This window comes from Cetorhinus maximus, chromosome 3 (genome assembly GCF_964194155.1).
Source record: "Cetorhinus maximus chromosome 3, sCetMax3.hap1.1, whole genome shotgun sequence".
NCBI classification, from domain to species: Eukaryota; Metazoa; Chordata; class Chondrichthyes; order Lamniformes; family Cetorhinidae; genus Cetorhinus; species Cetorhinus maximus.
In genome coordinates this window covers 109,623,385-109,649,033 of record NC_135881.1, presented here as the reverse complement: position 1 = coordinate 109,649,033, position 25,649 = coordinate 109,623,385, and the positions used below count along the sequence as shown (strand labels likewise).

The 25,649-nt window shown below is 47.9% G+C and overlaps 1 protein-coding gene across 1 annotated transcript in view; it reads left to right on the top strand.

The window, feature by feature from the left end:
• vwde (von Willebrand factor D and EGF domains) overlaps window positions 1-25,649 on the top strand; it is a 379,611-nt gene that overhangs the window by 347,653 nt on the left and 6,309 nt on the right. Inside the window, exons 29-30 of the mRNA XM_078538828.1 lie at window positions 21,619-21,714; window positions 22,656-22,751. Coding sequence (XP_078394954.1) covers window positions 21,619-21,714; window positions 22,656-22,751 — 192 coding nt within the window. The remainder of the gene's footprint in view (window positions 1-21,618; window positions 21,715-22,655; window positions 22,752-25,649) is intronic.

Here is a 25,649-nt window from a genome sequence, read left to right as displayed (position 1 = left end):
CTCTGCCCTCCTCTCCATATCCTGCTCCCTGGGACAACTTGTCTACAATGGGGGCCCTCTTCAGGTCACCTGACCTGCAATTTAGAACCGTTTCACTTTTCTTATTTTTCTTCTGCGCATGTGCGTAGGGTGGTTCCCGACCTGAAGACGTGAAAATGGACAAACTGTGCATGTGCAGCCCTCTCCCAGCCGGCACATGCACAGGAGTCCCAAGGTCGGCTTGGAAGTGTGGTTCCTGGCCTCTGAACTCTCAATCTAAATTCAAAGTAAGTATCGGAGTTTGTTACAAATGACGCTGGTATTTAAACATCTATGGTCTGAGTATCACCTGACACCATTTGCTCAGCTAGTCACATATCTTCTGTGTTGGTCTGAGCTCTAAAATGCAACGTTTTTGATTAAGCACAGTGATTAGTGTAATTGCAAACATTGTATGTATGTGGTAATTTGTGCAATTCCCTTGTGTGGAAAGCTACAATAATTGAGCCTTTAGGCTTAATAAGATAATCATATATTAAAAGCAAAGTACATATCACAGACAGAAATAAAAGGATGAAGAATGAGGCAGACTATAAAGCTCAGAATTGTTAATTTGTTAATAAAAATTTTCATCAAGAGAGCTTTGTTGATTCATTTGTATAGTGTTTCTTAGCCGTGAAAATGCGTCAGGAAGCATCTGGCTAAAAAGGTTATTCATGTGTTAAAGAGGATGAATTACTTTATATTTGCATTTGTCATATAACAAATGTGTTTTAAGCTCCATTGTACTTTTTGCAATTACTGCACTTAAGTTAGCAAGCGTTATGAAGCTATATTAAGGGGATTGATTGACCCTTCAAATCAGGGCAGATAAAAGCATAAGATCATATGAAATAAGAGCAGGGGTGAACCATGCAACCCTTCAAGCCTGCTCCACCATTTAGTAAGGTCAGGGCTGATCTTCTAACTCAGCTACAGCTTAGCACACTATTCCCACATCCCTTGATACCCTTAAGGTATTAAGTATCCAAAAATTTATCGATCTCTGACTTGGATATCCTCAACAAAAACTCTCAAAACGCTCTCAGGGAAGAGAATTCCAAAGGTTCACAACCCTTTGCATGAAGAAATTTCTCCTTACCTCAATCCTAAATGACCAATCGCTCATTCTGAGATTGTCATCCCTAGTTCTAGACTCCCCAGCCAGGGGAAACATCTATCTTGTCAAGTGCCCTAAGAACTGTATATGCATAATGAGGTCACCTCACATTCTTCTGAACTCTAAGCAATATAGTCTACTCAATCTCTCTTCACATGACAATCCCCTCATCCCAGGAATCAGCCTAGTAAACCTTCTTTGCACTCCTTCTAAAGCAAGTATATCCGTCCTAAGGTCGGGAATCCAAAACAATACTCCAGGTGTGATCTCACCAAACCCTAAACAATTTCAGTGAGACTTCTTCATTGTTAAACTCCAATCCTTTTGCAGTAAAGGTTAACATACCATTTGCTTTTGACTTGTTTGTTATACCTGCATGTTAACTTCTTGGGCAGGATCCTCCGGATGGCGAGCGGGGTCGGGGCCCGCTCGCCGACATGTGAAATGACGCGGGATGATGTCAGGTGGAACTCCCAAAGTCACCCCGCGTCATTTCTATTTTCAGGTCAGCGGGGGTGCAGCCGAGTCAGCTGCACGCCCGCCAACCTGTCAACAGCCTATTGAGGCCATTGAAAAACTTATTAAAGTCATTAATGGACCTGCCGGTCCAACCTTAAGGTTGGCGGGCAGGCCGGGAGCCCTGGCGGGCTTCAGAAAAAGCATGAAACCTCAACCACGGGAGGGATGAGGTTTCATGAGGTATTTAAATTTTTATTAGTTTCAATAAAAGTTATGGACATTTCCCAGCTCATGTGACTGTGTCACAAGAGGGGACGTGTCAGGGAAATTTTTTTATCATTTGTATTACAAATTTTAATTCCAAGCCGATCTCCCTGAGGCAGCACTTAGCCTCAGGGAGATCTGTGCGCTTTTTTGCGTGCATGCGCGAAAGAGCTCACTTCTGGCTCAGGGAATCCTTCCCCCCCCCCCCCCCCAGCCCGCCCAGGGAGCGCATAGCGCTTCCGAGTGGACGTCACGCTGGGTGGGCCTTAATTGGTCCGCCCACGTAAAATGGCGGTGCACCACCAATCGTGGGCACAGATCGGAGGCGCGCCTGCCCGCGCTTGCTCCCGCACTTCCCCCCACAACGGGGGGAAAATTTTTCCCCTTATGATGCTTGACCAAAAAGACCCAGAACCCTCTGAGTACTAACATTTCTCAGGGCTGGATTATACACACCTTTGTCGGTGGGTTTGAAGACAGGGGTGTATAAAATTCAGCAGGCAGCCTGCCCGCCACCTACCTGCCCTCCCCTGCTCCCAGCACAATTTTATCAGCAGAGGAAGTGGCATCAGGCAGCCTGCCTGCCAGAGGGCCAATGAGGCCCTTAAGTGAGCAATTAATGCCCACTTAAGGGCCTCATCCCGCTGCTGCTCACGCCAGGTGCCCAGTCCGGCAGGTTTCCTTGCACAGGCTGGTGGTGGGCGGAGGGGGCTCCCTCAAAGGGCTCCCCTGAAGTCATCAGAACGCTCCCCCGAGTTGTACTCCCCCAGGTTCCCCACTCCTCATAGCCTCTCAAACCCAGGCTTCACATCCCCCTCAGCCAGGCCTGCCAGCTTGGCACCTGGCAAGACCCCCAAACACTTACAAAGTCATGGGGCAGAATTTTGCCCTTGTCGGGTGATTCCCACGCGTGCCTGCAACTGCACGTTGACGTCGCGACGCTCGCCCAACATCATTGCGCGTCATTTCATGCTCGAGCGGGTCAGGCACGCACCTGTCCACTAAAGTGAAAATTCTGCCCTTGATTCAGTGCAGCTCGTCCGCTCAAGTCCCGCATCCAGTACCAGCAGTGGCCACAGAACCAGTGGTGCTGCCGGTACTGGAGAGCTGCCAGCCTTTGATTGGCCAACAGTTCTCTGAGGCAGGACTTCCTGTCTCTGAGGGTCAGAAATCTCACCTTCACTTTATTAACGCCTAATTGGCCATTAAATGGCTGCAGATTAGCCATTCTTCGCCTGGGCGGGCTCTACCCCTCCCCGCCCCCACCAACATTTAGCCGGGAGAGCAGGGACCAGAGCATCCTATAAAATGCCTGAGTCCCTGTTCCCCCAGCTAATAGTCGGTGGAGGGAGAGAGAGCCCCGCCAATCATTCATCATTCAAAAAGTCTTCTGCTTTTCATTTTTTCCATCAAAGTGGACAGCTCCATATTAAATTCCATCTGCTGCAATTGTTTTTACTCACTTAACCTTTTTTTTATTCACTTAACCTTTTTTTATTCATTTACGGGATGTGGGCATCACTGGCTAGGCCAGCATTTATTGCCCATCCATAATCGTCCTTGAGAAGGTGGTGGTGAGCTGCGTTCTTGAACTGCTGCAGTCCATGTGGTGTAGGTATACCCACAGTACTGTTAGGGATGGTGTTCCAGGATTTTGACCCAGCAACATTGAAGGAACGGTGATATATTCCCAAGTCTGGATGGTGAGTGGCTTGGAGGGGAACTTCCAGGTGGTGGTGTTCCCATGTATCCCCCTTGTCCTTCTATATGATAGTGGTCGTGATTTTGGAAGGTGCTGCCTAAGAAGTCTTGCCAAGTTTCTGCAGTGCAGTGTAGAGGGTACACACTGCTGTCACTGTTCATCAGTGGTAGAGGGAGTGAATGTTTGTGGAAGGGGTGCCAATCAAGCGTGCTGCTTTGTCCTGGATGGTGTCAAGCTTATTGAGTGTTGTGGGAGCTGCACTCATCCAGACAAGCAGGGAACATTCCATTACACTCCTGATTTGTGCCTTCTAGATGGTGGACAGGCTTTGGGGAGTCAGGAGGTGAGTTACTCACCACAGGATTCCTAGCCTCTGACCTGCTCTTGTAGCCACAGTATTTATATAGCTAGTCCATTTCAGTTTCTGGTCAATGGTAACCCTCAGGATGTTAATAGTGTGGGATTCAGCAATGGTAACGCCATTGAATGTCATGGGGCAATGGTTAGATTCTCTCTTGCTGGAGATGGTTATTGCCTGGCACCTGTGTGGCACAAATGTTACTTGCCACTTGTCAGCCAAAGCAAGGATATTGTCCAGATCTTACTGCATTTGGACATGGACTGCTTCAGTATCTGAGGAGTCACGAATGGTGCTGAACATTGTGCAATCACCAGCGAACATCCCCATTTCTGACCTTATGATGGAAGGAAGGTCATTAATGAAGCTGAAGGTGGTTGGGCCTAGAACACTACCCTGAAGAACTCCTGCAGTGATGTCCTGGAGCTGAGATGACTGACCTCCAACAACCACAACCGCCTTCCTTTGTGCTAGGTATGACTCCAACCAGCAAAGAGCTTTCCCCCGATTCCCAATGATTCCAGTTTTGCAAGGGCTCCTTGATGCCACACTTGGTTGAACGCTGCCTTCATGTCAAGGGCAAGCAATCTTACCTCATCTCTGGAGTTCAGCTCTTTTGTCTATGTTTGAATCAAGGCTGTAATGAGGTCAGAAGCTGACTGACCCTGGCGGAACCCAAACTGAGCGTCAGTGATAGTACTGTTGATTACCCCTTCCATCTCTTTACTGATGATCGAGAGTAGACTGATGGGGTGGTAATTGGCCAGCTTGGATTTCTCCGGCTTTTTATGTACAGGACATACGTGGGTAATTTTCCACATTGCTAGGTAGATGCCAGTTTTGTAGCTGCACTGGAACAGCTTGTCTAGGAGTGTGGCAAGTTCTGGAGCACAAGTCTTCAGTACTATTGCTGGAATGTCAAGGGTCCATACATAGCCTTTGCAGTATCCACTGCCTTCAGAGCAGAGACAAGGCAAAAGAAAAAGGTATTATTATGGGAAAAACAGGCCCATGAAAGGAAGGGATAGAGAGTACAAATCTAAGAGAAAATCAACAGATGAAACTAGTGATTATAAAAAGAATAAAAGGATAAAACTAAAAGCCCTGTATCTGAAAGCAAGTAACATTCGAAACAAAACAGATGAACTGGGAACACACATAGAGAAAATACTTAGGACTTGATAGCCATTATGGAGACATGGCTACAGGAGGACATGAATTGAAACCTGAAAACTGAAGGGTACAGGATATTTAGGAAGGACAGGAAGTGAGGAAAAGGTCGGGGGGGTGGCCCTGTTAGTTAATGATGAGATTACCACAATAGAGAGGGATGACCAGGTACCAGAAACCAAGATGTAGAAACGGTTTGGGTAGAGATGAGAAATGGTAAAGGCAAGAAGTAACTTGTGGGAGTCATGTACAGGCCCCCTAACAATAACCACATGGATAGGTTGAGCATAAAGGAAGAAATAATTGGAGCTTGTCAGAAAGGCAAGGCAATAATCATGGGAGATTATAATTTGCATATAGACTGGAAAAGTCAAATGGGCAAAGATAGCCTAGATGAGGGGCATAATTTTCCATTTTGTGTGCGGGCTCGCGCCCGACACACTGGAACATTAAATGACCCGTGATGACGTCAGGCATGCATCCTGACATCATCGCAAAGTCGTACGATGTTTCATTCGGTAGGCCGGCGCGGCAATCGGCAGCATGCCCGCCGACAATTAAAAGACCTATTAAGGCCATTAAAGTTATAATTGAATTAAATTTTTCACTGCCTATCCAACCTTACAGTGGGTGGGCAGGCGTAAAGGCCAAGCAGCCTTTGCATTTTTTAGGAAACCTCATCCACGGGCAGGATGAGGTTTCCAACAGCAAATAAAAATAAAATGAAAATGTAAACTTTCATTAATAACATGTCCCTGCTGATATGACAGAGTCACATGAGGGGACATTTTTTTTAACATTTTAATGATCTTTATTTTTAATTTTCAAAACTCTTCATCTCCCTGAGGCAGCTCTGTGCCTCGGGGAGCTGTTCCTGCGCGCACATGCGCAAAGTTCCCCGCTTGCACTTCTCCCCCCCTTCCCAGGCAGCAGTGAGCACTCAGCGTGAAATCACAGTCCAGCCCCAATCGCGGGCGGCATTCGGCCCCGCCAAGCCTGCCCAACAAGGGAAAAATTCTGACCTATGTTTTTAAACATAAGTAAGGGCAATTATGAGGGCATGGCTGAAGTGAATTCGTAAATTAGGTTAAGGGATAGATAAATAGAGATGCAGTGGCTAATATTTAAGGGGATATTTCGGAAAGCGCAGACACACCATCCATGGTTAACTAAAAAGGTTAAGGATAGTATCAAACTTAAAGAAAAAATATATAATTGTGCAAAAACAGGTGGCAGGTCAGAAGATTGGACAGAATATAAGGAACAGCAACATCTGTCGTTGGGAAATTGTTGGAACCATTATTAAGGAAGTAGCAATGGGGCATTTGGAAAGTCAAATGCAATCCATCAGAGTCAACATGGTTTTATGAAGAGTAAATCGTGTTTGACTAATTTGCTAGAGTTCTTTGAAGATGTGACAAGCAAAGTGGATAATGGGGATCCTGTAAATGTAGTATATCTGGGCTTCCAGAAGGCCTTTGATAAGGTGCCGCACAAAAGATTAATACACAAGATAAGGTCACACAGAGTTAGGGGTAATATATTAGCTTGGATAGAGGATTGGCTAACCAACAGAAAGCAGAGTCGGGATAAATGGGTCTTTTTCTGGATGGCAAGCTGTAACTAGTGGAGTGCCACAGGGTTCAGTCCTTGGGCCTCCAACTATTTACAATCTATATTAATGACTTGGATACAGGAATAGAAGGTACTATAGCTAAATTTTCAGATGACACTAAATTGGGTGGGAAAGTAAGTTGCAATGAAGAAATAAGAAATTTACAAATGGATATGGATAGGTTAGGTGAATGGGCCAAAATTTGGCAGATGGAATTTAACGTGGATAAGTGTGAGGTTATCCATTTTGGCTGGAAGAATAAAAAGGTGACTTATTATTTAAATGGAGAGAAACTTGAGAATGCTTCAGTGCAGAGGGATCATGTCCTCATGCATGAATCGCTGAAAGCCAGTATGCAGGTACAGCAGGTAATAAGGAAGGCAAATGGAATTTTGGCATGTACTGCTAAAGGAATAGAGTATAAAAATAGGGAAGCATTGTTGCAACTGTACAAGGCATTGCTGAGACCGCACCTGGAGTACTGTGCACAGTTTTGGTCCTTTTACTTGAAGAAGAATGTAGTTGCATTGGAGGCGGTTCAGAGGAGGTTCACTAGATTGATTCCAGAGATGCGGGGCTTGTCTTATGAGGAGAGATTGAACGGTTTAGGCTTATACTCGCTGGAGTTTAGAAGAATGAGAGGAGATCTAATTGAGGTATATAAGATGCTAAAGGGGATAGACAAAGTAGACGTGGAGCGGATGTTTCCACTTGTGGGGCATTCTAGAACGAGAGGCCATAGTTTTAGGCTAAGGGGTGGTAGATTTAAATCAGAGATGAGGAGGAATTACTTTTCTCAAAGGGTCATGAATCTGTGGAATTCACTACCTCAGAGTGCAGTGGATGATGGGACGCTGAATAAATTTAAGGAGGAGATAGACAGATTTTTAATTATCATGGGGTTGAAAGGTTATGGGGAGAGGATGGGAAATTGGAGTTGAGGCTGAAATGAGATCAGCCATGATCGTATCGAATGGCGGGGCAGGCTCGAGGGGCTGAACTGCCTACTCCTGCTCCTAGTTCTTATGTTCTTATGTTCAAAGAATAACTAAAAAACTAATAAGGAGGGAAAGATTAGAGTATGAAAGAAAGCTAGCCAGCAATATAAAAACAGATAATAAGAGTTTTTACAAATATTTCAAGAAGAAAAGAGTTAGCAAAGTGAGCGTTGGTCCAATAGAAAGTGGGTCTGGAGAATTGATAACAGAAAATGAGGAAATGGCAAATGAATTGAACAGGTATTTTGCATCAGTTTTCACTATAGAAGATACAAGTAACATCCCAGAAGCACCTATAAAGCAAGAAATGGAAGTGGGGAAGTCATGAAAATTACAGTCACCAGAGAAGTGGTACTGAGTAAATTGTTGGAGCTGCAGTGCTTGGGTCCTGATGGACTTCGTCCTATGGTCTTAAAAAAAGTATCTAGTGAGATAGTTAATGTGTTGGTTTTAATTTCCCAAAACTTCCTAGGTTTGGAAAGTCCCATTAGATTGGAAGATAGCAAATGTGAGTCCATTATTCAAAAAGGGAGGGAGACAGAGAGCGGGAAACTGCAGGCCGGTTAGCTTAACATCTGTCGTTGGTGTTATGACATGGCAGATGATGTGTGCCAGGCAGAACAAATCTACAAGGGAAACTTGGTTGCGCTATCTCAACAGTTTTGCAATTTGCATTTATTACGCGAAGATGTGTGCACTGAGTTCAGAAGTAATGGGCTGAATTTTCTGAAAATTGCACCAAGTGCGGTAGAGGGCGGGTAAAATGGAGTCCTACCTGCCAATGAAAATGACGGGTTTTCATGCCGTATCTTCCCGAGCCCGCCGCATTGTATATTCACTTCCACAAAACACATTTCCATGGTGGGAGGGCTCTCATTCACCTGTTCGCCATCACCCCGCTGTTGCATCACACCGGCCACCATCTTTAAAAGACAGCCGCCTGCCAAGCACTCATCACCACCAGCTCACCACCGCTGCCTGGGAGACATGGCCAGCAAAGGAAAAAAGACTGCAGCCCCCCGCTTCAACGACTGGTCCCTCGAGCAACTGCTGGATGCCATGGAGGCCCACCGGGATGTGCTCTTACCCCCATCCTGGCCGCAGGATGGGTAGCAATGTCACCAACCCAGCTTGGGAGGCGGTGACAGCAGTGGTCAGTGCCAACGCCCTTCAGAAGAGGACAGCCACCCAGTGCCGCAAAAGGATGAATGATCTCCTCTATTCAGCCAGGGTAAGTCACTCTTTTCATCACTCCCAACTCACACACCCACAGGGCCCTCACTCACTGCCAGTGCAAGGGACATCACCATTCACTCTTTCACACACACCATCATTGTCCTCATCCAGTCCATGGGACCACACATGCCAGGCATACTTATCATCTGACCCAGCAGGTGTCCTGATATACTCTCCCCATCTCTATCCATGCAGGACAAACTGCCTCACAACAGGATGGAAAGGTTGCAGACAGGTGGAGGGATGCCAGAAATCAAAGTTCTGACGTAATTCAAAAACAGCTATCCAGCTGGCCGGTGATGACCGAGACCGGTCCTGTGCTCAAGGTGAGGTCTGTGCTGCTCTACCAAGTGAGGATCCAGCAGTGCAACATCCATCAGACAACCATGCCGTGAGTGATGTGTCCTCTTTCATAGTCCCCTGCCATGCACTAATTACCTCCCCTTGCTTTCGAAGGCACATCTGGGAAGCAGCAGACGGAGTCCATGAACCAGATCCTCCAATCAAGCTCCGAAGAAACCTCCAAAGTGGAACCTGAAGGCACCCTCCCTGAAGTGCCATCACAGCTCTCACTCTAACCCTCCACCAGCGCAGAGATACACACCTCAGTGGGACCTGGCTTTAGAATAGCCTCAGGATCACAACCTGGTGAGCACATCACACTTTCTGATCAACAGCAGGAAGAGGCAGGGACATCCAGGTCCCCGGCACTCAGAGGAATGCTGGAGGCCAGGCATTGCTGAGTCTGAGATGACGAGCCTCTGGACTCGGTCACGGCACAGTTGCTGGAGCTGCAAAGGCAAGCTCAGGAACATCAGGAAGTGATGGCTGCTGCACTCAGATTGCAAGGCACAATGGAGGAGTCCGTCCATCTTCAGGCTGAGGTTATAGCGCCAGCATTGCAATGCACCAAGGGCAACACTGGCAGAATGGCGGCCGCCATGGAGACCTTAGTCCAGAACATCACTCCTGCACTGCTGCGCAGGCTTAACTCCATCGCTGATGCCATACTTGGCCTCCAACAGCGTGTACTCGAGAGGGGTGCTGAGCAGTTCGATCTCACTGCAGCTACCCCTTCCACTCACGGAGTCAGCCAGGGGCCCTCAGGCACCCATAGGGAGAGGGACCAGAAGGTGCACGCTCCAGGGCCATCCACCCAGCTGACTCTGGGAGTGCCCGGCCCATCTGACTCCCCTCTTCCTGTGATCTCCACAGATCCAGCTTCTCAGGCCGAGGAGGGTGCCACTGCCATAGAACAGGACCCCGAAAGCAGGCCATGGCCCTCCAAGTCTCAGCCCTCCAGAGGACGCCCGCCAAAGTCATCAGGTACAGGACGTCACAGTCAGCAGGCTGCTTCTACCTCCGCTGTGGATGTCCGGGGAGTACCCTCTGCAGACTGTATTGCAGTGCTCCGCCAGACCAATCCAGGCACTGGAACCGCATCTTCAACATCCCGATGGTCTGCTCCACCAAGTTGCGAGCTGCTGCATGAGCCTCATTATAGCGTCGCTCTGCTTCAGTCTGAGGCCGCCACAGGGGTGTCATCAGCCACAGCCTCTGCGGGTAGGCTTTTTCCCCAAGGAGCCAATACTGCAGCCTCTGTAGATCCTGGAAGACTGCAGGGATCTGCAAGCGACTCAGGATGTAGGCGTCATGCACACTCCCTGAAAACTGCGCATACCTACAGGATGCGTTTCTGGCGGTCGCATACCAGCTGCACATTCAGTGAGTGGAAGCCCTTGCGGTTGATGAAGTCCACTGAGTGTAACGATGGAGACCTGAGTGCCACTTGAGTGCGGTCAATCTGTGGGAATCCCGGGATCAGGGCGAATCCAATGGCCTTTGCATCCTGGCTGTCCTGGTCCCAGGTGAAATGCACAAAGTTGTGTGCCATGGAGAAGATGGCATCCATGACTTCGCAGATGCATTTGTGGGTGGCGGATTGTGAAATCCCACAGAGGTCACCTGTGGAGCCCTGAAAGGAGCCACTGGCATAGAAATTGAGCGCCACGGTCACTTTCACAGCCACTGGCAGTAGATGACCTCCATGTCCCCTTGGCACCAAATCCTGCATTAAATGGCAAATGTGAGCCACCAGGTCCCTAGACATGTGCAGTCGTTGGTGACACTGGTTCTCAGTCATCTGCAGGAATGGCAGGCGGCATCTATAGACCCTGGGTGTCGCTAGGTGCCGACCAGCCACGGCTCTCTGTCGCTCCTGGGCAGTGTGTGCGGGAGCCCCTGCTTCCCCTTCTTCGTGAGGTTGCTGCTCCTGCCTTTGTGTGGCCCAGGTGCCAGAGTCGCACTCTCTTCCATCTTCTATGGTCACTGTAGGCCATCAGGCATAAAATTAGATCACCAGGATCCATGATCCTGACGTGGTCCTCCTGCAGCATGAAAGAGAGAGAGACGTGGTTATCATGGCTGTACTTAAAAACTTTCCTGGTCCGGTGTGACCGCCCCTTAATGCTCCCCGGAGAGTGCTGGTCACCTCTTGGATGGCCAGAGATGAGTGCGCTGCATGACTGACCTGTTAACCTGCGACCTAGGAGACACTGGTCCAAACCAGGATGCTGAGATTGCAAGAGGCTGTGAGCGCCTCCAGCAGTGACTGCTACATGGCCAGAGTTGGAGAGGAGATTGTACAACATGTGCAGCCCAACTGCTCTGCGGTCCAGTAAAGTGATGGCGGACTCGTAGTCTGTGCCGGGGTGGGCGGGGTAAGACATGGAGCACTTGGTGACCCTTTGGTGCCTCTGCGTTGCTTGCATCGGCGGGCAGGCTAGCAGCCTGACCCCAATCATATCACTGTGGCTGCGCCTGATCTGTCTTAGTTGCAGAGGCATGGTCAGCTTATGCAGGTGTCCCTAATGCATGGCCACTCCCTCGCTTACCTGCCCCCCAATTCGATTGCCTGTACCTGGGATACAGTGCCAGGGCAGCACTTGACCCCCCCCCTCAGCAGTTGCCTCTGAGGCTGGCCAGCACTTGCCCCCAGACACCCCCCCACCCCTCAGCAGTCGCCTACAGGCCAGGCATCAGTTTCCCCCACCCCCTGGTGTCCCTGAGGCCCGTAAACAACAGGCGAGCTGTGGAGAACACTGTGGCTCACTCACCTCAGTTCCCCCAAAGTGAAGGTCACCAAGTGCACGTCACCTGCGTGCTGTTGTGAAACACGTTGGTGTGCTTTCCCGCCGATGTGGATGGACGATACATGGGGATTCCAAGAGACTGGCGGGATGGCATTTTAATTATATGCGAATGTATTACAATTAACTCCCCACTGACCGACGGCAGGAAACGCGGTCCGCCATCGGCGTGCTGAGCGGAAGGTCGCGACCTGCCTTCACGCCATCGTGAAGTGGGTTCCGCCCAATGAGTACACCGTGATCTTTGGAGATTTTAAAAATTAAATTAAAATAGTTATTTAAAAAATTAAAGATTTCAAACACATACATAAGACTACAAATTACTTACCACTATAACTCTTAAAATTCCTAATTAATCTGACTGCCAGTTACACACCCCCTTTAAGACAACATCCAAAATAGATTTTAGATTTAAATAAAACCAGCAAGTTAACATGGTACCCACTTGACAGTGGAATTCCAAATGGCTTCCCCAACCTCAGTTACTTTACATAGCAGACTTATGCACAAATAGCTGGAGGCTTCTTAAAGGCTGTTTCACACAGTCCTGTTAGATCTTACATGGCCCTCTCTACATAACCTTTCATCCTCCTTTATGTATGTTTCTCTCTCTTTAATATGTAAATTCTATGGTTTCATATGTCTTTGAAACTGTATCTTGCTCATAAAATAAAAACTTTGATGTTGCCAATATTGTCAGCAACCTTTAGGAAAAATACATACACTCCTTAGCCTTGCTTATCTAGCTAGTTGTAGACAGACTAACATGTCTTTGAAATCCAAACAATCCCTTCATTTATCTAAAAATGCAAATTCCCTTCACACCTTACACGATAAGCCAGTATCCATGTTTACTTATTATTAGCATTTCAAGCACATTTCTACGCCTAGCTTCTTTTGATGATTTCAAGCTTGTAGTCTACTTGACTCCAAATGTAATGAAATCACACAGACAAAATCACTTATATTTACACCCATAAACCTACTTCACAATAAAGCAGAAAAATATTAGGAGAATTATTATACTTTCATTACTTAGGGAAAACGTTAGCTATTATTAAACAAGTTATAGCGGGGCACTTGGATAAGCTCAAGGTCATCAGGCAGAGTCAACATGGTTTTGTGAAAGGGTTTAACCAACTTATTGGAGTTATTTGAGGAAGTAACAAGTGCGTGGATAAAGGGGAACTGGTGAATGTACTTCACTTGGATTTCCAGAGCGCATTTGATAAAATGCCACATCAAAGGTTATTGCAGAAAATAAAAGCTCATATAGGGGGTAACATGTTGACATGGATAGAAGATTGGCTGGCTAACAGGAAGCAGAGTGTAGGCATAAATGGGTCTTTTTCAGGTTGGCAAGATGTAACGTGTACTGTGCCACAGGGATCAGTTCTAGTACCTCAACTGTTTACAATTTATAAAATAACTTGGATGAAAGGATGGTTGCCAAATTTGCTGATGACAGGAAGTTAGGTAGGAAAGTAAGTTGTGAAGAGGACGTAAGGAGGCTACAAAAAGATGTAGATAGGTAAAATGAGTGGGCAAAGATCTGGCAAATGGAGTATAATGTCGGAAAATGTGAAATTGTCCATTTTGACAGGAAGAATAAAAGAGATGCAAATTGTCTAAATGGTGAGAGATTGCAGAGTTCTGAGGTGCAGAGAGATCTGCGTGTCATAGTGCATGAATCACAAAAGACTAGTATGCAAGTACAGCAAGTAATTAGGGAAGCTAATAGAATGTTATCATTTATTGAGAGGGGAATTCAATACAAAAATAGGGAGGTTATGCTTCAGTTGTAGAGGGTACTAGAGTGAGACCACATTTGGGGGAGAATTTTCAGCATGTCGGGCGGGCTGTGCAGGAGCGGGCGCTGAACCGATCGCTGCCCTTGATTGGCTCTGTGCCACCATTTTACGCAGGCGGGCCAACTAAGGCCCTCCCAGCGTAAATCACAGCTCCCGAGAACAGAGGGAAGGGGCGGGTGGCGGTGGGACTCCAATAACTGCCAGGTCTAATGGCGACCCGGCAGCCGGTTTAAAAACCAAAGGCTGCCAACAATGGCGCACAGAAGGGTTCCCGAGAGCGCCCTCGGAGAGCAGGCCAGGCAGGAGGGAAGGTCGGCGGGGCAGTGTGCCCCGAGATTTTCAGATGTGTGCCTCGCTGCCCTCCTCGAGGAGGTGGCAGCACAGTGTGAAATCATTGTGCCAAAGGACAATGGACAAGAGGAGACTCCCCCACTGGACAAAACGTGCTTAGGAGGAGGTGGCAGAAGGCGCACACGATGTAGTGCGATGCACCTGGGCTCAGTGCCACAAGTGGTACAATGACCTCTTGCAATCAGGAAGGGTGAGTACCGTGTTGACATGAGTCACTTAGTACAGTAGTTAGGTTGGCCCCCTTGGTCACCACCCCCCCACCGCCAACCCTGAATGTAGTTATTGCATTGAATCATTCATAGCATGTAGCCTTCGCTGGGTGGGCCAGCATTTATTGCCCATGCCTAGTTGCCCCTGAGAGGGTGGTGCTGAGCTGGCTTCTGTATCCACTGCATGTGGTGCACTGACACCCACAGTACTGTTTTGGGGGCGACCTCAAGGATCTGTACCTAGGCGCAGTGGTGCAATGCCAAAACATTTCAAAGTCAGCATGCTGACTGACTGGGAGGGGAACTTCCAGGTGGTGGGGCAGCCATCCATCTGCTGCCCTTATCCTTCTAGGTGGTAGTGCTTCCTTGCTTTGGAAGGTCATACAGTGTGAGTGGCAAATGTGATGGAGGCAGCATCTGGGCAAAGGGGTCAGCCCTGACTGCTTAGAGTGAGTGTATGACAACTCCAGGGTCATGAATCACATGAGCCCAGCAATGTTTCACTCAGGTGGGGTTGGCAAGGCTGCAATGGCAATGCAGGTACAGGGTGGACTAATCAATGCTCCTCTCTCCTTTCAGGAGAAGACCGCACACAATAACGCTCAATGGATGCGGACTGGCGGAGGGCAGCCCCAACTACTCATACTAACCAGATGCGAGCAGGAGGCTCTCGAGCTGGAGAAGCGCCATACGCCCAGGTCTACCGGCAGCAGTGAGGCTGGTATGCCAGTGGGAGGTAAGAGTGCCGTGCACTGAGGTCACAATGTCTGTTAGTGCAAACATTCCACTGTTGACTGTTTATTAAATTCAGCATCCAACATGGGTTGCCTATTGATCATGGAAGGAAGAGCACATCCTAATCCAGGGGCCAGGCATGCACATTAACAGTGTTATGACTTCAACTAATCAAATGTCCTTGTTCTTCCTTTCAGCCTCACCAGAGCACACCACTGACACCTGAGGGCTCTGAAGAGATACATGCACCAGTGTCACACCATCTCAGCCAGGCAGGCACCAGCGCAGATACCAGCACCTGGGTGGGGTTAAAAGCATCGGCTAGTGTCCCAGTGCAGAGTGGTGAGGGCACTTCACACCCGCTTGAGGTGCAGGCAGAGACAGAGTGCACCCAGGGCACCGGCAGTCGGAGGACTGCAGGGGACCAGGAACATCCTCAGTCAATGGCTGATCATGTGCCTCTGGAGTCGTCCCTGAGGCAGCAGATGCTGGAAGTCCAGCAGGGTCTGCGGGAGGATCTGGCGGAGATACATAAGGCAATGCGGAGATACATAAGGCAGTGCATGCCATGGTCTCCGTGATGGAGGAGTCCATACGGAGCATCAGCAATGCATTGACCCTCATGGCTGAGTGCAATGCTTCCTCTATGGAGAGAGTGGCAACTCTCATGGAGAGCCTCCTCCAGGAGAACAATCAGGTCTTCCTGGAATGCACTCGGACCTGCAAGCCCTCACATCGGCATTGACCTCAGCTGGTCAGTGTCATTGTGGGAGATGGATTGGGCACCCAGTAACCCAGCTAGGTTAAGCCATCAATGGTGAGCAGGGGGGTCCGAAGCGACCTCATGTTGGTGCACGAGCTGCCCGTCATTTCTGCAGACTCCTCTCAAGGCGCTCCGGATGAGGGCAGCAGCTCCTCCACCCCTCTGCCAGTGACCGTGGCATCCGATGAGGCTACGGCAACTGGGGAGATGCCAGCTGTGGCATTGGCCACTCCCTCCCAATCGGGGCCATCACAGGCTCCACAAGCCAGAGGACACCCACCAAGGTCATCAAGGCCAACAGGATAGCAGAGTGAGCAGGCTGTCTCCAATGCCAGTGGCAGTGAGGGGGGAGCACCTGGACGTAGCACCCGAAAATGTAAGCATAAGGCACCTTAGGCACACCACAGGCTTTTCACTGGTGGCTTTCTGCTGCCCCCATATTAGTTGCTTATTAGTCGGTGTGCAGCTCAATACCTCTGAATGAACTTTCATTTCTGTTTCGTTGTATGAAATCATTAAATGTTTTAGTTCTGAACAAGCCTCTTGGTGCTTCATTACTTCTGCAGGTGTACGGGAACCCATGATGTTATCAGTGGCTTGTTTGTCATTGAGTTTTATTGACAAGGCACATAGTTAATGTTCCTAACCAGGCAGATGTTGCTCTTAGTTATCGAGTATGATGCCTGCAGCCCCTGCATGTGTTGGAGGTCCATTTGTGGTGGGCTAGCTGAAGGAGTGTTGGATCAAAGCCTCCCGGGTGTCCCTGCCTCCCTGGTGGTTGCCCGGGTCAGCGTCTATCCCCTCAGCTCCTGAGCATGCTCACCCTCGGACTCACTACTGGACTCATCATGTGCAGCCAGAACATCTGCGTCTACATCTTCTTCCTCCACCGTGCCCCCTCTTTCCAGCACCAGATTGTGGAGAGCGCAGCATGCAACCATTATTGGTGTCACACGATCTGGGGGGTATTGCAGTGCACCCTCTGAACTGCCCAGACATTGGAAGCGCATCTTGAGAAGACCGATGGTTCTCTCTACCATAGCCCTTGTGGAGGTGTGGCTCCTATTGTACCACTGCTCAGCCTCTGTTCTTGGATGGCATAGAGGTGTCATGAGCCACCTTTTGAGAGGATAGCCCTTGTCACCCAGCAGCCATCTATCCAGCTGGGCTGGAGTACTGAAGAGCCTCAGCACTTGGGAGTGTCTGAGGATGTAAGCATCATGGGAACTACCTGGGTACCTTGCACAGACTTGCAAAATCAGCATCCTGTGATCACACACTATCTGCACATTCATGGAGTGGAAGCCCTTCCTGTTGACGAAAGCACCGGGCTCACCTGCTGGTGTCTTGATAGCCACATGTGTGTAGTCGATTGCACCCTGGACGCGGGGGAACCCAGCAATCGCTGCAAAGCCTCTAGCTCACTCTGCCTGGCTGGCCTCATCCGTGCAGTGGTGAATGAAAGTCAATGCACGCCTGAACAGAGCATCTGTCACCAGCTTCACACAACTGTGAACAGCTGACTGGGAGACTCCGCAAAGCTCATCCACCGACCCCTGGAAAGAGCCGGAGGCATAGAAGTTGAAGGCAGCCTTCAACGCCACTGACATGAGGTGTCCACCCATACAGTTGGAGCTGATCTCAGGGCCTATCATCTGACAAATAGAGGACACTGTCTCCCTTGAGAGACAGAGCCTCCTTCGACATTGCACCTCAGACATATTGACATCACCGCCTGTAAACCCTGGCAGCAGGATAGTGGCATCTTCTGTGGCCCCTTCCGCCTTGGACTTCCTGTTGGCCCTTGTGCCTGCGCCTGTCCTCCCAAAGGTGGCTCCCCTAGAAGCTGAATATGGACTCCTGCCCTCCTCCCCCTTCTGGCTCTCTCTTCCTCCTCAGAGGAGGTGCCTCCAGTGGAGAGTACAACCTCTATTCCCAGGGTAAGGGAAGGCTGCTTGAAACATGCAAGGCCCCAAGAATGATGTTTACTCCAGAGCCCTGACCTGTTATTCCTGTACCAGCAATTCTGAAGAGATTTGAAGTTCTCCTGTTCACACAAGCAGGTAGCAGTAAGTTTAACAAGTAAATAACTAACAAATCACATTCGCGATCCCATTCACCCCTTATCCCGCCCGTGGATGAGGTTTTTAAAAATGTGGCCTACCTGCCTGCCCATTGTGCCCCTGCAACGCCCTGAAAATTACACGGGCTCTGAAAAATCTTGGTGTATTAATGGCTTGAGGGCCTCAAGTAGCCTGTTAATTAATGGCAGGCACGCATCGGAGCTCATAGCGTGTCTGCCCACCGAGATATCGCGATGGTGCACGGTGACGTCGGGATGTATGCCCGACATCATCGTGCGTAATTTTACACATCGCCATGTCGGGCCCGCCCCCGCATGCCGACGTCAAAATTCTGGCCTTGGAGTACTGTGTACAGTATTGGTCACCTTAGTTAAGGAAGGATGGAAATGCATTGGAAGCAGTTTAGAGAAGTTTTACTAGACTAATACCAGGAATGGGAAGGTTGTCTAATGAGGAAAGGTTGGACAGACTAGGATTTTGTCCACGAGTTTAGAAGAGTAAGAGGCGACTTGATTGAAACATAAGATCCTGAGGGGTCTTGACAGGGTAGATGTGGAGAGGATGTTTCCTATTGTGGTAAAATCTAGAACTAGGGGTCACTGTTTAAAAATAAGGGGTCGCCCATTTAAAATAGAGATGAGGCAAAATATTTTCTCAGAGTGCCGTGAGCCTTTGGAACTCTCTTCCTGAAAAGGTGGTGGAAGCAGAATCTTTGCATATTTTTAAGGCAGTGGTGGATAGGTTTTTGGTAAGCAAGGGTTGATAGGTTATCGGGGGTAGACAGGATGCAGATTTCAGGTTATTATCAGATCAACCATGATCTTATTAAATGACAGAGCAGGCTTGAGGGGCTGAATAGCCTACTGCTGCATCTTATTCATATTAATACTTTCAACCGTAAAAAGCTAACAGATTTGACAAACATGACTTTCCTTTCATAAACCCCTGTTGATATTGCCCAATCATAGTATGATTTTTTAAGTGCCTTGTTGCCACATTCCTAATAATCTCTAGCATTCCCCTACAACTGATGTCAGGCTGACTGGCCTATAGTTGACTGTTTTCTCTTTCCCACCTTTCTTGAACAGCAGGTTTGCGTTTGCTACCTTCCAATCCGAAGGGAGCTCTCTAGAATCTAGGGAATTCTGGAAAATCAAACCAAATACATTTGCTATTTCTGTAACTAGGTATTTTAGATATTAAGGGCTAGGCCATCAGGTGCATGAGATTTGTCACCTTTTAGCCTCATTACTTTTTTGTGTACTTTTTCTTTACTTATACTAATATTCTTAAATTTCTCATTATCACTGGATCCTTGGTTCCCCACTACCTCTGGAATATTTTTTCTGTGTTCTACTGTGAAGACAAAGACAAAGGCTTGGATTTTTACTTGCCTGGCCTGTCGGGATGGGGGAGGGTGGGGGGAGTTTGAAAGCCTTGGGGAATGATCAGAGGCCTCTGCATAGGGGAATCTGAGGCATGAGGGTAATCGGAGGCTTTGCAAGCTGCAGGATCAGAGTCCTCAAGGATGTGGGTGGTTGTTGATCACAGGGTTGCTCAGACAGGCACACTAGATCCGGCAGATTGGTGTAAAGGCAATCACCTATTAGATATGAGAAACCCTTGTCTAGATGTAGCTGCTGGGCTCAGGAAACCTGACTGATCATAGTTAAAGTTGACAATTTGAACAACAATGAGGCTGGTAGCTCAACTTTTCTGCTTCGGTTAAAGCTGGAAGTGGACAATTGGAAGGGGAATTTAGGTGTGGATTCTAATTTTTAAAACTTTAATCCCTGCCACACTGACCTAAATTTTTATTTGGTTAAAATTCTCCCAAAGTATCTGCCCCATTATATATTCTCCATGATAATTTCTCCTGTCTCTGCCTTTAAGGGACCCAAGTTTACTCTCGCTAATCTCTTCCTTTCTTGCTAATCTCTTCCTTTTTACATTTACGAAAGCTTTTACAAGCTGTTTTTATGTTTCTAATTAGTTTGCTCTCATATCCTTATTTTTCTTTATCAATTCCTTCACCATCCTTTTCTGAATTTTAAAATCTTCCCAATCCTCAGACTTATTATCCTTTTTGACAAAATTTTCCTTTTCCTTAAATGCTATCTTTAATTTAGAGATAAAAACAAAAAACTACTGCGGATGCTGGAAATCCAAAACAAAAACAGAATTACTTGGAAAAACTCAGCAGGTCAGGCAGCATCAGCGGAGAAGAAAAGAGTTGACGTTTCGAGTCCTCATGACCCTTCAGCAGAACTGAGTATAGTTAGGAGAGGGGTGAAATATAAGCTGGTTTAAGGTTGGAGGGTGGGGGGCAGGGGGGAGGGGGGAGAGAAGTTGAGGGGGTGGGTGTCCCTACAACACCCCCCCACCCCCCCCCTCAACTTCTCTCTCTCTCCTGTCTCCTGTGCGAACCGCCGGCAATTTAATTTTCATTGGAATCGCATGGGAACCGGCAAAAAGCAAGAGAGCAGATGTGGCGCCCACTTCTGGTTCCACCATCAGGAACAGTGTGCCACAGTTAAAATGCTGTCCTATATTTCTAATTCATCTGAACCACAGAATATATTATGTCTTGAAACATTTTCCAACCTGAATTATTCTTTATAATATATGAATGTGCATGAAGTTCATGGTGTAATAATCTGTTTTTGTTCAATTTGGGCTTTTGTTACGGTAGAATTTAAGTAAGACAATATTCAGAAGGATGAGAAGTTATTGAACTGCTAATAGGTAAATCTACAGACAAGCAAGTGGGAATTATTCAAAGATGTATTTGGTATGATACGAAACCAGAACATGACCTGAAATTGCAAAAGCTGCACATATCTGGTTAAGCAGCCATGTTCAACAAGTGGATAAGGAAAGGAAAGGCTAATGTAAATACCAGCAAGTGTGGAAATCCAGCAGAGGGCTGCAAAAAGAATCAAATCAAGATTTTTGTCTTTGTTTTCACATTGTTCCACCACCTAATCACCCCCACCATGTCCAAGCCCAAATTCTCCATCCCTCTCACTCTGGATTACTGCTTTTCTCTCAACCTCTTCACCATCAGAGATTGATCTTACGGCCATTATGGGCTAAATATTACGAGCTGAGTCGGGACCCTGACTTTGGGGTAAAAAGTGGGTCCTAAGCCTGCAGCCGACAGCCTTGGGGGAATGGTTTGGTGCAAAAAACAAGGGGACACAAGCATGGAAGGCAAATTTAACACAAGCAGCCTCCTAATTGACTCTTGGGGGTCCAATTAAAGATGACAAGCGGGCTCCTGATACTGCGGGCCAATCCAACTTGGCTCCGCTTGATTTTTGCTCCCCTACCACCACCCGTGCCTCCCAGGTGGTAAAATCCTGGCCTATGTCTCTGCCCATTGAAACACCCTTCTAAAATCCCTTCACCTTGCTACTTCTCTCTTTGCTTTTAAAAACAACTCTCATGTTCTCATTCCCTCTTTCAAATTCCTATACTTCCTCTTAGTGTCTCCATCCCCTTTATAAAACATATTATTTCATCCTGCAAATGGACTGTGAGTTATATATCTTGACACAATTCTTTCTTTTAAAGGTGTCTGTGAGCCAATGTGCATGAATGGAGGAAAGTGTGTGGGTCCTAATATCTGCTCTTGCATGTCAGGATGGAGGGGGAAAAGGTGTAACATACGTAAGTCAGAATTTTTATGTAGTCCCTAATGTGCATGCATGCCATGTTATTAAGAGATAAAGGCCATATCAAGGCCTCTACTTCTCAAAGCTCTGCAGCTTTAAATTTTGTGTTCTTGGTTGTTTTGAACTACAAGCAGAATGGGAGAATTTTCTCCCCGTCGGGCGGGCCAGTCGGAAGCGGGCACGGAGCCAATCACCGCCCGCGATCGGCTGCACGCTGCCATTTTACGTGGGCAGGCCAATTAAGGCCCGCCCAGCATGACACGCACCCGGAAGCGCTCAGTGCTACCTGTGTGGGCGGGGGAGGAGGGAGAGTCAGGGCCTGTGCTCTTTTGCACATATGTGCAAAAGAGTGCAGAAATCTCCCTGAGGCACAAAGCTGCCTCAGGGAGATTAATTTAATAATAAAACATAGGAAAACAAAAAAGATAAAATTACTCAAACATGTCTCCTCATGTGACAGTGTCACATGAGCTGGGACTTGTTTATGAATTTTCATAAGACATTTTATTTAATTAATAAACACTTTGTGGGACCTAATCCCGCCCGTGGATGAGGTTTCATAAAAAATGCGAAGACCGCCTGGGCTCTTCACCTGCCTGCCAACCTTAAGGTTGGATGGGCAGCCCTGACAATCAGTTTGATTAGCTAATTAATGGCCTTAACAGGCCTTTGACAGTTCGGCGGGTGCACAGCCGACTCCTGTGTGGGCCCACCGAACTGAAGATCGGAATGACGCGCGGTGATGTCGGGACACACGCCCGATGTCACCTTGCGCTATTTTACGCGTTGGCGTGTGGGGCCCGCCCCTGCACACCGAACAGAAGATTCTAGCCTGTATCCTTCAAATGGTGTATGCCTGTGCTTTTTAAATGTATTAAAATTCAAATAAATTGTAGCATGCAGTATTGAACATCTGCTCATGTTATGTCAATTTAGCTGTCTGTCTACAGAAGTGCAAGAATGGAGGAGAGTGCATTGGTCCCAGTACTTGTCATTGCGTGACTGGATGGGAAGGACTGCAGTGCCAAATGCGTAAGTCATTTTCAAGACAGTTGCATGTACCATTCTATTTTTTTAAATTCTGAGGGTGCTTGCAAGGTCAGAATGTATCAAATACATTTAATAGTCACTGGAACAAATGTAGTTATCCTAGCTCTTCCTTTCTTGTTCTCTCCTTTGGCAATTAAATTCAACAACTAGTGTTAAAATCATTGGATGCAAGAGCCCACATTCTAAATTCCACATACCAAATTGTGTGAGAGTTGTACAGTAAATCTTTAGATGTGCCAAGTCATGCTCTGCGGAGCTGAATCTGCCAAAATTTCATGAGTCAGATCATTTACATGTACACTATAGGATATCCGATACAAATCTCGAGTAAACTGTATTGAGGGTGCTTGGAATTTTTGACTGTATTCTTTAAAATGCCTCGTTTGGATGGACATTGCACCAGTGGAATGGGAAGTAGGAAAGTGTTTGACTTAATCAATTCACTATCAGGTAGCTACACCAGACTTTGTACACAATTTCAATAACCTCTCCCATTGGAGGATCTGCCAAAGAAGAAACAAAGGCTTTGCAAAAAGAAACAGAAGAGCAGTTCATAATTTCAGTGAGCCTTACCTCAAAAAGAAAAGGAGTGACTGACAAATTTCCATGAGAGGAAGCTGTAAAAAATGTCTCCAATGCCATGGAGAGTGCACTGACACCGCAGGCCAATTCTTTCATCAACAGCAGTCCATGTCCAAATGCAGAATGCGTGTCGTTCCGATCTTTTGTTCGGCGGGTGCGCACCGGAGTCGGCTGCATGCCCGCCAAACTGTCAAAGGCCTGTTAAGGCCATTAATAAATCAATTAAACAATTTGACAGGGCTACCCATCCAACCCTAAGGTTGGTGGGCAAGCGAAGAGCCCAGGCAGCCTTCGCATTTTTCATGAAATCTCATCCACGGGCCAGGTGAGGGTTCATGAAGGGTTCATTAAATTAATAAATATTTATTGGACATTTGATAAACATATCACATGAGGGGACATGTGTAAATGGTTTTTAACTTTTTTTACTTTGAACTTTAAAATTCAACTTTATCTCCCTGAGGCAGCTCCATGCCTCAGGGAGATTTCTGCACTCTTTCAACTCACTCTCCTTCCCCCACCCGCACAGGTAGCACTGAGCGCTACCGGGCATGCATCACGCTGTGGCCTGCCCACATAAAATGGTGGCGTGCAGCCGATCGTGGGCAGCGATCAGCTCCGCTCCCAACCAGCCCACCCGCCCGATGGGGAAAATATTCTCCCCTTAGGATTATATTCTCTGTCCAATCCTTTTACAGTCTGCATCATTCCCCATATTAATACCTGTCTCTCTTGCCTTGTATCTGTTCTTTGGTTTACCATATCTTCCCGAATTTGATCCCTTGCCCCCACTATTCAGTTTAAACCGTCTCTACGTCCCTGGTTAGGCAGCTCACGAGGACATCAGCCCCAGCACTGTTCAGGTGTAGACTGTCCCAATGGTACAACTGGAAGTGCAGCAGGGTGTGCGGGAGGATCTGGTGGAGATACATGAGGCAATGTGTGGCATGGTGCCTATGCTGGAGGAGTCATGTGGCGCATCACCGATGCAATGAGCCTCATGGCTGAGCGCAATGCTTCATCCGTGGAGAGAGTGGCGACTCCCATGCAGAGGCACCTCCAGGAGAACAATCAGGTCCTCCTGGGGTTGCGCTCTGACCTGCAAGCCCTCACAGCGGCATTGACCACAGCTGGTCAGTGCCAGTGTGGGAGATGGTTTTTGGCACCAAGTATCCCAGCTTGGTGCCCATCCATCTACAATGAGCAGGGAGGTCCGAAGCAACCTCACGTCGGCACAGGAGCTGCCTGTCATCTCTGCGGACTCCTCTCAGGGCGCTCCGGATGAGGGCAGCAGCTCCTCCGCCCCTCTGCCAGTGACCGTGGCATCCGCTAAGGCTGCGGTGACTGGGGTGATGCCAGCTGTGGAACCGGCCGCTCCCTCCCAGGCGGGACCATCAAATGCTCCACGGGCCAGAGAACGTCCGCCAAGGTCATCGAGGCCAACAGGACAGCACAGTGAGCAGGCTGTCTCAGATGCCAGTGCCAGCGAGGGGACAGCACCTAGACATAGCACTCGTAAGTGTAAATTTAAGGCACCTTAGGCATACCACGGGTTTTTCACAGGTGCTTTTATGTTGGCCCATAGTACTTAGTCAAAGACTTGGCGCGATGTCCAACACCGTTTTTATTTTGCTTTATGAATTTACTTTTGTTTACTCAATAAATTTTGCCATGTTGCCATGCCTCACTCCTGCATGTGTATGGGAAGCCATGATGTTATGAGTGAGTTGTTTGACATTGAGCTTTTTTGACAAGGGCCTTAGTTAATGTTATTATCCAGGCTGATTTAGCACTCAGGTATCGAGTATGAAGCCTGCAGCCCTGGCATGTGTTGAAAGTCCATCTGTGGTAGGCTAGCTGAAGGTTCTTTGGATTAAAGCCTCCTGGATGTCCCTGCCTCCCTGGAGTATGCCTGGGTCAGCGTCTACCCCCTCAGCGTTCTCCTGTGCATGCTCATCCTCGGACTCACTGCTGGACTCATCTTGTGCATCCGGAGAGACTGCGTACACGTCTTCCTCGTCCACTGCGCCTTCCCTTTCCAGTGCCAGATTGTGGAGAGCGCAGCATGCAACCACTATCAGCTACACACGATCTGGGTGGTGTTGGAGTGCACCCCCTGAGCACTTCAGGCATCAGAAGCATATCTTGAGAAGACCGATGATTCTCTTCCACCATAGCCCTTGTGAGGTAGCTGCTTCGCCATCTGTATACCCTGGCAGCAGGATAGTGGCGTGTTCTGTGGCCCTTTCCGCCTTGGACAACCTCTTGGCCCTGCATCCATTGTGCCTGTGCCTGACC